Source organism: Malus domestica, chromosome 07, assembly GCF_042453785.1.
Source record: "Malus domestica chromosome 07, GDT2T_hap1".
NCBI classification, from domain to species: Eukaryota; Viridiplantae; Streptophyta; class Magnoliopsida; order Rosales; family Rosaceae; genus Malus; species Malus domestica.
The window spans coordinates 4,655,169-4,667,544 of NC_091667.1; the positions used below are offsets into that span (position 1 = coordinate 4,655,169).

A 12,376-nucleotide genomic window follows, 5' to 3' on the forward strand; every position below is an offset into this window, starting at 1 on the left:
CAGCTTTCTTCCCGTTTGGTAAAGGAACCAAATCCCAAGTAGAATTCTTTTCCAAAGCTTCCATCTTAACTTGCATGGCATTAACCCACTTAGGGTTAGACAAAGCATCTTGCAATTTTGTTGGAATTGATACACTAGATAGCTTACATATGTAAGATGCATATGGTTTGGATAAACGATGAGTAGACACATAATTGTTGATGGGATATTTGGCTTTGGCATGCATATCAGGCTCATATTGTACTTTAGGTTTTCCACGATTAGCTCGTAGAGGCAACTGATAAGTAGAAGAATCGTCAGAATTTACCTCATGTTTGCCACCATCTTGTACTAAACTGTTAGAAGAATCATCACTGGACGAACCATCATCAGGTAATTCGTCAGACATACTAACAGGCAACTCGTTGGGCACATCTGATCTATTGTCAGTAGAAATAGTTCCAGGAATAATAGGTGACCGATCACTATATGTAGTCGACTGATCAGTATCAAGCAACATAATAGGTTATGTTCCCAATTCTGCCTGTAACACATCATCCATACCATCTCTTCGAAACTGCACTTCACTCCCCCTCTCCCCCTGAAGTGAAGAGTCGGAAGAGGGCTTCACAAAATACGAAACTTCCTCATGGAAGGTGACATCTAGGGGTGGGCACTTAGAACCGAAAATCGAAACCGAAACACGAACCAAATCGAACCGCACCGAACGGTTTGGTTTTGTGGTTTTGGAACGGTTTCGATTTTGAAACCGAACCGCAACATAGAAAACGGTTTGGTTTCGGTTTTGGCTTTTGAAAACCGAACCGAAACCGAACCGCACCGCAAATATTAATAAACATTTAATTAAATTTCATGTTTTAATGGGTTGTTTGTTAGAATCCATGCACTTAGTATGGACACAACCACACTAGAATATCATCATTCATCACTTTCTTTCGTTCATTAACTTGAAGGACCTTTGTTATTTTATACCATCACACACACACACACACACACATATATGTACAAGGGTGGACTAATCTTGTTATCAAGAGTCGAACAATGATCTAATGAAGTCCACTCATTTGAAGCATGATATCACATATTCTAGTATGAAAGTTTCGCTCATGTTTAATGAATTCAAAGTTATTCAACTTGTGTTATGTTATACCTTGTACGGGACACCCTTTTGTTGCACAAACATATTTTAACATCACAACTGCACGCAACATGCTAATTCTTTATATAACAAATGTCTTTTTCCTATTGCTAATGGGAAATGCTTATTAATATGTTAAATTGCAAATTGTACATTTTTTCTTAAAAACCAAAACGAAACCGTTTGAAACCGCATCGAACATAACCAAACGGTTTGGTTTCATTTCGGTTTTGGCTTCAAAATCACACCGAACCAAACCGCAAAAAATTTTGGTTTTGGTTTTGGTTTTACTCAAAATCGCACCGAACCAAACTGTGCCCATCCCTAGTGACATCCATGGTAATATAAGTTTTTTGAGTCGGAGAATGATAACACTTATAGCCTTTTTTATTGTTAGCATACCCAATAAAGACACACCGGAGAGAACATGCATCAAGTTTACTCCGCTGATGAAAGTAGACATGCACATACGCAATACAACCAAACACTTTCGGAGGAAGCTTTGATACAGAAACAAGAGAAACATGTTTTTGTAGCACATCGAACGATGTCTGAAAATCAAGAACCCTACTTGGAACACAATTGATCAAATACACAGCAGCCAAAACAGCATGACCCCACAAATGATTAGGAACACATTTATCCAACATCAAGGAGCGAGCAACCTCCATTATTTGACGATTCTTCCGTTCGGACACACCATTTTGTTGGGGTGTAAACGGAGTAGTTGTCTGGTGAATAATATCATGATCACGAAAAAAACATGTCAAAGTGTGATTCACATATTCTCCTCCGTTATCATACCTGAATACCTTAACTTTGGTCTGAAACTGAGTAGACACCATTGTACAAAATTCTTGAAGAAGTAACGGAACATCACTCTTATTCTTCATCAAGAACACCCAAGTTAACCGAGTACAATCATCAATAAAAGTAACAAACCAACGGAATCCATTAGAAGTAACTTTCGCCGGACCCCACACATCAGAATGTATCAAATCAAATGACAAAGTAGCTTTAGAAGCACTTACGGAAAAGGAAGCACGATGGCTCTTAGCCATGACACATGTTTCACACTTGAACTCCGAATCACTACAAGTGCGAAACAAAGAAGGAAATAGATGTTTCATATAACTAAATGATGGATGTCCCAATCGTCGATGCCACAACCAAATTTGATGTATGTCATCCACTTTAGCACTTAAAACTTGATGATTATTTGAACCATAAACAACAGTATCATCCATAGTCAAGATGTACAAACCCCTTATTCTTTTACCATAACCAATTATCTTCTGAGTTTGAATATCTTGAAAATAACAATACGTAGGGTAGAAGTGAGCAGAACAATATAAGGTATCAAGAAGTTTTCCTACCGACAAAAGATTGCCCTTAACATCAGGAACAAGTAAAGTACGGACCAATGACAAGGTTAGAGTCAGAGAGATAGTGCATTCACCCTTCACAGGGGAATGTGCTCCATTTGCATTAGTAATATACGAATCACGAACATAGTCACATAACTCATCAAACACTCTAGGGTCACTAGTCACATGATCAGTGGCCCCAGTATCAATTATCCATTTATTTGTTCCACCAAGATGCATAACAACACTATGATTTATATTGAGCCATTGAACAAAATCACGAACAATAAAGGCACAAAAGATACGCAGCGAAATGAAAATAATTTACCAGAACACTGTAGCAAAAACTGTTCACGGCACTGTAGCAATCACTGCTTACGGCATTGTAGAGGACCACTGTTCACAAAGCAGACCACTATTCAAGCATTGTACTGTAGCGCGACACTATTCACTTTTTTTTTTTCACGAAGGAAATCACGAAAAATGTGGGCACAAAATTAAAGCACACATGTCATCAAAAGCGAACTGCTCTGATGCCATATTAAACTAAACATGGTAAATACTAATATTAAACTAAATATGGTAAATACCAAAAATATATATGACAATATTTGGAAATTTCTTATATATTCATTGATCTCCAAAGTGGAGTATATATAGGAGTTACAATCGGTATTATATATGTACTTCACCAATGTGGGATAATAAACTACTATTTACACTTTAATTAATATATAACTCGCAACACACAAATGATATACTACGTTTGTATAGTAACACATGATGTATCACCTTTATTGAAAAATTTCTCAAATATCACAAAGAAAAATAATTGAGGTCAAATTGTCTAAAAAAATTGATGCTCCTGATCCTCCTGATCCTCACACTATTGTAAACACAGCACCGTGGATCTTTACCGTTGCAGCTTCTAACATTGATAGGGATTTCCAATCTAATATCGTTCTTGGAAATGGGAGAACATTCACAGTAAGATGTTTAATGAAGTCCTGCAGTTAGTATTTCGGTATCTTGCTTATCCAAAAGTTTCTCATATCTAGGTTATCTAATAGGGTTCAGCCATCAATTTCTCCAATCTCACTCGTTCGAAGACATATCCTCTTGTATTTGGAAAAGATGCTACTGGCATTTACACGCCTGTTTCGGAAGCAAGGTGATCATAATTCATCATCCTCCTGTCTCTTTTCTTTTTGGAAATTCATGTTCATGTGATAATTCTTTTAGCATTTAGATAATATCTTTGGTTTTGCAATTAACTGCAGAAATTGCTATCCAGGATCATTGGATCAAAAGAAAGTGGTTGGCAAAATAGTTGTTTGTGTTGATGATGACCCGGCTGTTTCACGGAGAATCAAGAAATTAGTTGTTGCTGATACTAAAGCCAAAGGGTTGATTTTGATTGACGAAGCTGAGAAAGGTTTACCTTTCGATTCGGGCATTTTCCCATTTACAGAAGTTGGCAATACTGCAGGGTTTCAGATTCTCGAGTACATAAATTCTACCAAGTAAGCATTTATGCAAACCATTTATGCTGAGAAATTTATGTGTTTTTGTTGTCCATAATGCTCGATCTATATAATTCCTTGCACTGTTGAATACATGGGATTATTTTTACCAACTCTCAGTATTTCGGTTCTTAAATGTTCTTGTCGTGTGCTACATTGTTCGATATTATATGCTGCTGAATATCTAATAAATTCCGGTCGGACTAATTCTCACTATTTCGGTTATATGTTCTTGTCGTATGCTACATTGTTCGATATTATGTGCTGCTGAATATCTAATAAATTCCGGTCGGACTAATTCTCACTATTTCGGTTATATGTTCTTGTCGTATGCTACATTGTTCGATATTATGTGCTGCTGAATATCTGATATATTCTGGTCAGACCTATGTGATAATGTGATTCCTAGCTAAAGGACATGGTCATTGAATCTGAGCTTCTATTACGACAATTTTCATACGCATCAGTTACGATTACTATTTTTATGTTGGGCGTAATGAATTTTCTATGCCTTAACACAACAGAAACCTAACAGCAACGATTCTCCCAAAAGTTGTAGTCCTGCACCGGCTGTTGCATTTTTTTCATCCAGGGGTCCTGCACAGCTTACAGAAAACGTTCTCAAAGTTATTTTCTTTACCTTACACTTCTTTGTTTTATTTATTTAATTTTTTTTTTAAATTCACCTGCACCTTAATATTAGATATATCCGTACGTATTTAATTTGAGTACATTCCCAATTTTACATTTCTCCAAACATTTATAAAGTCAGAAACCATATTTAGTTGGATTGGCACTAACCTTCTCACTCTGAAGCAAGTGTACAGCTCCAATGAAATCGGATAATAAAAGCTTTACATGCCGTGTCGATATCATTGTCACAAATCAGATAGCACCCACAAAAAATGTACTACCCGTACATTTACCAGGTTTAGTTCGATAATGTACCAGTTGTTTGCAAAACTAACTGTAGTACTTTTCTTGTTTCTTATGTATTCAGCCTGATATATTGGCTACCGGAGTGGCCATTTTAGCTGCCATAGCCCCCAAGAATGAAAAAGGGACAGTCCCAAATGGGAAGAAGCCATCAAAGGCTTGTCCACACGTAATGGGGGCTGCTACATTCATCAAATCAGTGCATCGTCGATGGACTACTTCCATGATCAAATCAGCCCTTATGACAACACTTATTCTTTAGACATTTCGAAATCTTGTGCAGCCATTCTATGTTAACGATATTGTGTTCATCAATCCTTTCATTTGACTTCAATGCAAAATATTTAGGAAGATACTTACAGCATGAGAATTACACGATTTCCTTACCTGGATTATACTTGTTTGAGTTTATTTTCACTTGAAAGTACCGGCACATAGGAGATACTTATATCGACTTCTTTTCATGTTTCAGCAACCGTTTACAACAACATGAAAAAGCCTTTGACAAACAGCTCTAACCACTTTGCAAATCCACACGAGGTGGGGCTCGGAGAAATAAACCCACTTAATGCTCTTAACCCAGGACTAGTCTTCGAAACCACAACAGAAAACTATCTTGAATTCCTTTGCTCTGATACCACATGTAAGATATATGCATACATACCATGTAATAGATCATGAAGATGCCATTGAACCACAACCATCAAGAACAGATTGTATATGCAGAGATGAGATAAAACACATACCTGCAGCGCCAGCTGAAGATGATGAAGCCATTGAAACTCCTTGAAATAGTTAACCTTCTCCTCTTTAGCAATATGCTAGTGCTCTCAAAGAATAGGGCTTTGAATCAAATTGAGCCGTACATTGCAAGAGCAGTGGTTAGCGTTTATATACCGAGCCATTCCTCACTGATCCCCCATTAGAATCAGTGTAGGATTCAACTATCCAATTCATACCAAAACATATGAACAATCCCAGTACTACTTTAAGTGCTATACCAGAACTCCCAATCCCATAAGGATTAGGACAACTAAAGCTTATTAACAAGACTTTTCCATATCCAATTCTCACTATAACCGGACCTAATGTTATGTTCATACTTATATACTAACAGGCAGTACACTGGGATTAAGGTTTGAGGAAGAAGAGACGGGCCTAAACCTGCTCTGGTACCAAGATAAAATTGTAGTTTAAAGTTCTAATAATTTTCTGTATTATTATTTTTCTCCCATTGGGACGTATATATACAACTCCAACCCTTGTGATACAAGGAATATTAAACGATTTACAATCAAAGTAGGAAACACACCTACATCCCTAATTATCCTAGGACATTGCCTATATTCCTAATCCTCCTAGGAAGTTGACTCACACCAACACTCACCACATACAGAGGTTTTGCTATTGTTCAGATGGGGGAAGGGGAGTGAGAGTGAGTTAACTTCAGCTGGAGGAGTTTGATTCAGAACAAAAACTGAAATGGCGGGGCATTCCCGCTCCATTGTTAAGAAACATGATCGCCTTCATCCTTCACATGCAAGGGAGCTTGACCTGTAATACATAGATTGCATGTGTTTTTTTCATATAAAAGAGAGAATTCTGCAAGGACAGCTAATGCCATCCGCCATAACCGAGCTCACTATCCATATTTATTGCAACGAAGCTTTCTTCTGCCTCTCCCATGTCTGTTTTCGCGTCCACAAATTCTACCTCCGCAACAGTTAGCCAAGCCTTCAACCTCTTGATCTCAATATCCAAAGCATCCACATTATTTCTCAGCTTCGTTACATGTCGTTCCCTTTCCACAAACTTCTTCATACCCAAAGCAGACTGAACATGAGGCTCCAACCAAGCCAAGTCAAATTTGAAGGTTCCGAGCTCCTCCCATAAAAGTTGAAGGTGCTCCTCACAGGGAGCCTCGATCATATCCTTACCCTTTGTAGTCTTCAAAAAGTGCAGGAGTCTACCCAAAGCTGTGAATGCCCATTCAGTAAACACACGACTTCTCTTCCTTTGGCACTCGATCAAAGAAGGATGCAACAAACAGACTTCCTCTAGAAATGGAACATAATCTTTGTCTATTTTCCCCAAACCCCGGAAATCCATGAGCTCACCAAGTGGGGTGGAGCGTGCTAGCTCATGTTCCTTGACTATGGGAGATTCAACAGGGCTATCGTTAGGCTCAGGGCAATATTGTTCAGAGCTTGGTTCTTCCTGGAAAGCAAGCACTTGATAAGAACTGGATGTTGTAAGTGCTTTTGAAGAGATTGGAGCTTGCAACGAATCAGCATTTGTTTGCTTTTGTTCAAAACTTGGTGAATCCAGAAAATCAAGCACCTGTGGAAATTGCACAGCGTCCACATTTGAACGTCCTTGCCTTTCATTTTCGTTCTCTGAGGGTTTTATAGGTGTAAAAAACAAAGTTTCATTGGCTTCAGAAGCACTCGTGTAGTCAACCTGACTTACAGCAACCTCGGCTTCCAGAACACATGCATCATTCACAAGAAACCCTTTGGTGCAATCAGAAAGCTCACTTAGAGGCATGAATGATGTGAAGCCCCAATCACTTTTACTTGCGCTGAACACATGCTTAGTTTCTGTACAATCAAACAACGGCGGATTACAAAACATTTCTGTCAGAGAAAAACTGCTACTGCAACCGACGCCATAACCTAAAGCCGATAGATAATTGCTTGGTACGGAGTCTTGTGAAAAATGAAAAATAAAAACTGCATAGAATGCAATCAAAGATTGAGCGACAGAAACACCGACAAGTGCACAAACGTGAAATAAACAAGATGAAGAGTGTGGAGTGTATATAAATTACCAAATGTTATGGACTTATCACTGTCAAGTTGATTGACGACGGTCAAGGTGAATTGGGCATATCTGCTCCACCCAGATGACAATGTTGTAGCATCTGCGACATTCAAATATATCGACAGGTCGTGCTTTCCGGGATTTCCACTGCTTCCCTTTGGATATACAACGATCTGCCTGAGATAAACAACCAAAAAAATAGACATTTAGGCTAAACGATTTAGCATCTTCTCAAAGTAAATTTTTCATATTATTATTACATGCATCTATCTGAAAGCGAACATGATTGATTTGCTAGTTTTGGTTATCATATCTGGTTTAGTAATTCTTCTCGTTCAGTAATTTCTAGATTAAACTTTGACATGTGGTTGATCTTCGTTGTAATTTTTTTTGGGGTCAAACCGAAAAATAGGAAATAAGAAACAGAAGAATGTCATTGATTCATTCGGAGGAGAAACTAAAACATACGTACCATTTAAAATCACCGACGGCGAAACTATCAGAGTAATGCTTCTGGGGTCTCAACCTTGAGAATTTTTCAATCCTCCATGTGAAGGTTACAGATACAAGATCCCCAACTTGCTTTTTCTCCATTTTATTATGCTACTCAAAAGCAACAAACTAAACAAGAAAACACCAAATTATCACAGAGCTGACACTTGTTCTTTATATATATATAATATGAACTAGTTGTGGCACGGCTGTCAAGATATTTACAGTATTATATTCAAATGGTGCTCTCCTCAGCTTTTAGTAAACAAATTAAATAAAATGTAAACGTCATATTGAGATGGACTTTACGTTCTATTTTTTGTTGTAGAGTAACACTAATGAGACCACATTATGTCTTCCTAGTGACGGAGGTATACATGAAGGCCTGGCGCTATTGGTTAAACCTAATTTTTAAAAGGAAAAATAACGAAAAAATTTTAAAAAATTTAGTTTTAATGAAAACAGCAAATAAACATGTAGTAAATAGTACCATAAAAAAATAAAAATGTAATTTTTAATTAAAAATAAATAATACCGAAAATATTTCGTTAAAACTTTCATTTTTAAATGGAGCAAAAAGTTATGGCCTGCTGTTCCGGAATTACAAACCCTACCACCCTGTTAAGATACTAATGATGATTACTGTGTGCTTTGGTGGGTAAGGACTAACAGGATGACCAATGTGAGACCTATACAAAATCATATCCCTATCATCAAATGGATAACTCCGGCGATACAGATGCTCAAACTAAACTTTGATGGAGACAAGGCTGATCCTGGTTTTGTTAGTCGACATGCAAGTGATTTATCTACTATTGCTTGAGTGTTAACCAGTTAGTAACTTAATATAGTGTTAACCATTAATTTGAGTGTGCTGCACAAATTAATGTCATAACCTTAACTATTCATTTTTCATGTCATTATTCATAGATTATTGTGGAGCTAAAAATAATTACAAGGCGACAAGTTGATTTTTGACCAAAGAAGACAAAACTACTCTTGGGGCAAGCAGACAATTATCTCTCAACCAGGTCAAAAGTGCCCAAAATAGGTATCAACTTAAAATCTAATTTATTCATATATTTCCTATTTCATTATTTAGCTAATCAATTAGCTAAATAAATATACTTATTCCATATTTCCTAAAACCCTTTTTTAAAACCATAATAATTGACCAATTAAGAGATTAATTGTCTAATTAATTCCATAATTGGCAAACAAATCACCCCAAAATCACACCAAGGGCCGGCTATTCCCATCCAAAAAGAGCCTATCATATTCTCTAGCTTTTCCACCATTTCCCCTTTTTAATTACACTAATTAGCTAGCCAATTAAACCCATAACCATCAAAACATTCCTTTATGTTTATATTAGCCAATTAATCATAATAAATTGGCTAATTAAACCTAAACTACCCAAAAACCCTAGTGATGGCCGGCCACTTTCTATTCCTATAAAAGTGATCTCATTCTCACCAAAAAGTCATTCCAACACTTTGGCAAAAATCTCAAAATTCTCTAAACACTTTTTCTCTCTAAATTCTAACTTTGGCATCGGACGTTCTTCCGCTAAAGCCCCCCTCATTCATCGTGGGCGCGTAAGGCTCTTGGCCTTAACCTAAGATGTTAATTGTTTTGTAGGTGCAAAATTGTCCAAGATCAAAGAGAAAGAAATTTGCATCCACAATTATCTTTGTCAAAATGTACTCAAATCGGAAATGGTTTAGAATTATTGTGAAGATTTTATTGTTTACCGACAACACCTTGTTCGTCTATTTATCATGTTGATAACTAAACAATTTTTGATTTAGTAAATTGTTTTTAGAAATGATCATTCAACCATAACTTAAAAAATAATCGGTCTAGATTATGAAAAATATTGGCGAGTTATACGAATGGTTAGTGCCATTTTAAGCTACCAACGCATTGACTCTCTTGTATATGAAGAGTAAATTTTTGTTTTCGAACTAGTCAACGAACTTTATTTATCTATTATGTTTAGGTTAGTGAGGCAAGCTCGTGATTTTCAGACCCTTAAAATATAGGGATTAACTATTTTAATTAAACTTTCGATATTCAACATTTCTTCACATATCCAACTCCTTAAAATATAGGGATTAATGTTTGGAGTGATCAATCACCTTCTAATCTAACTAGCCTGATACGCTAGGAGTTCATCAGTTTATTGTTGTCAGTTTTCTGTTGAAATCTATGACATCATTTTAAGCCATCTCCAACCGAAGGATTCAGAGGGCTAGAGGGTCGAAAATAGTCCGAAAATTGTTTCCAACCGAGGGTCAAGCCAGAGGGCTATGGAATCCAAGAGGGCCCTACGGAATCAGAGAGGGCTGGCCACTTCCAGCCAGCTAGCCCCGGGCTGGCCAGATTTTTTCTAAATTTGACGGATTTCTGTCGGTTATAACCGACAGAAAAGCTTTGAATATATATATATATATATATTACAGTTTTATTATTATTTTTTATTTACAAAATTTTTCCTATAACTTCTATTTTTCATATTTTTTTTTAAATTCTATTTTTTTCCTATAACTTTTATTTTACAAAATTTGTTTAATATTTTTTTTAAATTCCATTTTTTCCTGTAACTTCTATTTCACAAAATTTGTTTCATTTTATTTTAAATTTTATTTTTTTCCTATAACTTCTATTTCACAAAATTTGTTTCGTATTTTTTTTTAATTCTATTTTTTTCCTATAACTTCCTAAGCCATTATACAACATTAAATTAAATTAAGTAGCATGAAACAACATTAAACAATATGAAACAACATTAAATAACATTAACCAACATAAAAATTATACAACATAAAAAAAACATTTAACAATATGAAAGTTAAACAACTGTTAAGTTGTATTTTTTAAATAATAAATTATGTTTAGCCCTATGACCCTTTGACCCTCGGTTGGAGATGATTTTTTGTGACAGTGCTAAAACGAGTCATCTGGCCATTTGGCCCTCGGTTGGTGTCAAAGCCCGTCCTGGAGGTACTTTTGACGGGGATGTGAAATGACAGAAATGCCCTTGACGTTACTAAGGTACGTGTGTGTGTGATGTTATTGGTTCAAAGATTATGTAAGGGTAAAAGAAAATATTTATGTGAATTGGTTTATTGATTTGATTTTGATTAAGTTGTTTAGGAAATTAGAAAAATGGATGGTTGAGATTGTTTTTGGGGACATCACAACCCTCATGCTCTCTCTCTCTTTCCCAACCCGTGGTTCTCTGTCTCTCTCCCTCACCGTCTCTCTCGCACACACACACCCAAAACGTACGGCTCTCACCCCAAATCCTCAAAAACTCGACGAATCGAGGCAACCAAGGTATGCATCTTCATCCTTTCGACGTTTTAAGTTCATTGGTGCTAGTTTTAGGAAGTGAAACCTTCGAAATCGCGTAGAACCCGAATCCCCATTTTTGAGTTACTGTTCATGCACACGTTAAATGTCGTGTTTCAGGGAATTCTAAGCTTGTAGTGAGCTTTAGGAGGTCCTAAGGAAGCTCGGGGACGTTCGTTGGAGAGTTTTGGACGTTGGGATCGTGGGTTTCAAAGTTGGCCGAATTCTTGGAATTTTTCCGGTGAGATTTCTTGATTTTTAGGCCCTAAAACTAGTCCAACGTGATTCTACATGTTTGGGGCTTCAATTTGATATAAAATACGAAGAAAATGGGTGAAAAACGAAGGAGAACAAGAGGTTTTAAAATTGGCCGGAATCCGGTCGTCGGAAAAACCAGTCCGGCGACCCAAGGAAGAAGAAGGGCGCGTAGGCCCGTGCCACGTGCGGCGCGTGGGGGTGCGTGAGCCCTCCAAATTTTTTTCTAAAAATTTCCCGACGCTCGTGACGTCGAGTAGGTCGATGTGGTATATTCATATACCCAAATTGAGCATCGTATAAGAAGTTATTTCGAAATATTGGTGATATGTTTAAAATTAACGTTTTTATAGTTGTTTCGCATATAGATGAGACGTATCCCGAGGACGACCGCATCCAGGGACGCCACGGGGGTTACGACCCGTCGACTTATCAGTGAGTGGGCAGTTTTGTTTTCGTATTACCTTTATACTATTGATTTTTCC

At 37.0% G+C, this 12,376-nt stretch overlaps 2 protein-coding genes across 8 annotated transcripts; one reads left to right on the forward strand and one right to left on the reverse strand.

The window, feature by feature from the left end:
- Positions 1–3,341: 3,341 nt before the first annotated feature.
- Positions 3,342–5,664, forward strand: LOC103438637 (subtilisin-like protease). Of its 6 annotated transcripts, none has more exons than XR_011582991.1 (5): positions 3,342–3,492; positions 3,576–3,676; positions 3,786–4,028; positions 4,553–4,654; positions 5,029–5,361. XR_011582991.1 is itself a non-coding variant. In XM_070825176.1 (5 exons), the coding sequence occupies exons 1-5, from the start codon at positions 3,476–3,478 to the stop codon at positions 5,060–5,062; spliced, it is 483 nt and encodes a 160-aa protein (XP_070681277.1). In that variant the 5' UTR covers positions 3,342–3,475; the 3' UTR covers positions 5,063–5,361. The 6 variants fall into 6 exon arrangements, 2 of the variants coding, with proteins under 2 accessions (XP_070681277.1, XP_028954907.1); XM_070825176.1 differs by having other exon boundaries at positions 3,800–4,028; XR_011582989.1 differs by having other exon boundaries at positions 3,342–3,676.
- A 486-nt stretch (positions 5,665–6,150) lies between these two features.
- LOC103410025 (uncharacterized) lies at positions 6,151–8,437 on the reverse strand. 2 transcript variants are annotated; one of them, XM_029104781.2, is made up of 3 exons: positions 8,260–8,437; positions 7,795–7,964; positions 6,151–7,696 (listed from the first exon to the last, which is right to left on the reverse strand). In XM_029104781.2, exons 1-3 carry the CDS (start codon positions 8,379–8,381, stop codon positions 6,579–6,581), a joined length of 1,410 nt encoding a protein of 469 aa, XP_028960614.2. In that variant the 5' UTR covers positions 8,382–8,437; the 3' UTR covers positions 6,151–6,578. The 2 variants fall into 2 exon arrangements, with proteins under 2 accessions (XP_028960614.2, XP_070681276.1); XM_070825175.1 differs by having other exon boundaries at positions 6,151–7,564; positions 8,260–8,435.
- Positions 8,438–12,376: the final 3,939 nt, after the last annotated feature.

Bases quoted from the DNA above. Each gene is read 5' to 3' on its own strand.
- LOC103438637 (XM_070825176.1), top strand. The intron at 3,677-3,799 runs GTGATCATAATT...ATTGCTATCCAG, and splicing joins ACGCCTGTTTCGGAAGCAAG to GATCATTGGATCAAAAGAAA. The intron at 4,655-5,028 runs GTTATTTTCTTT...TTATGTATTCAG, and splicing joins TTACAGAAAACGTTCTCAAA to CCTGATATATTGGCTACCGG.
- LOC103410025 (XM_029104781.2), bottom strand. From the start codon at position 8,381: ATGGAGAAAAAGCAAGTTGGGGATCTTGTATCTGTAACCTTCACATGG. The intron at 7,965-8,259 runs GTACGTATGTTT...TGTTTATCTCAG, and splicing joins GCCGTCGGTGATTTTAAATG to GCAGATCGTTGTATATCCAA. The intron at 7,697-7,794 runs GTAATTTATATA...CATTCTATGCAG, and splicing joins TGATAAGTCCATAACATTTG to TTTTTATTTTTCATTTTTCA.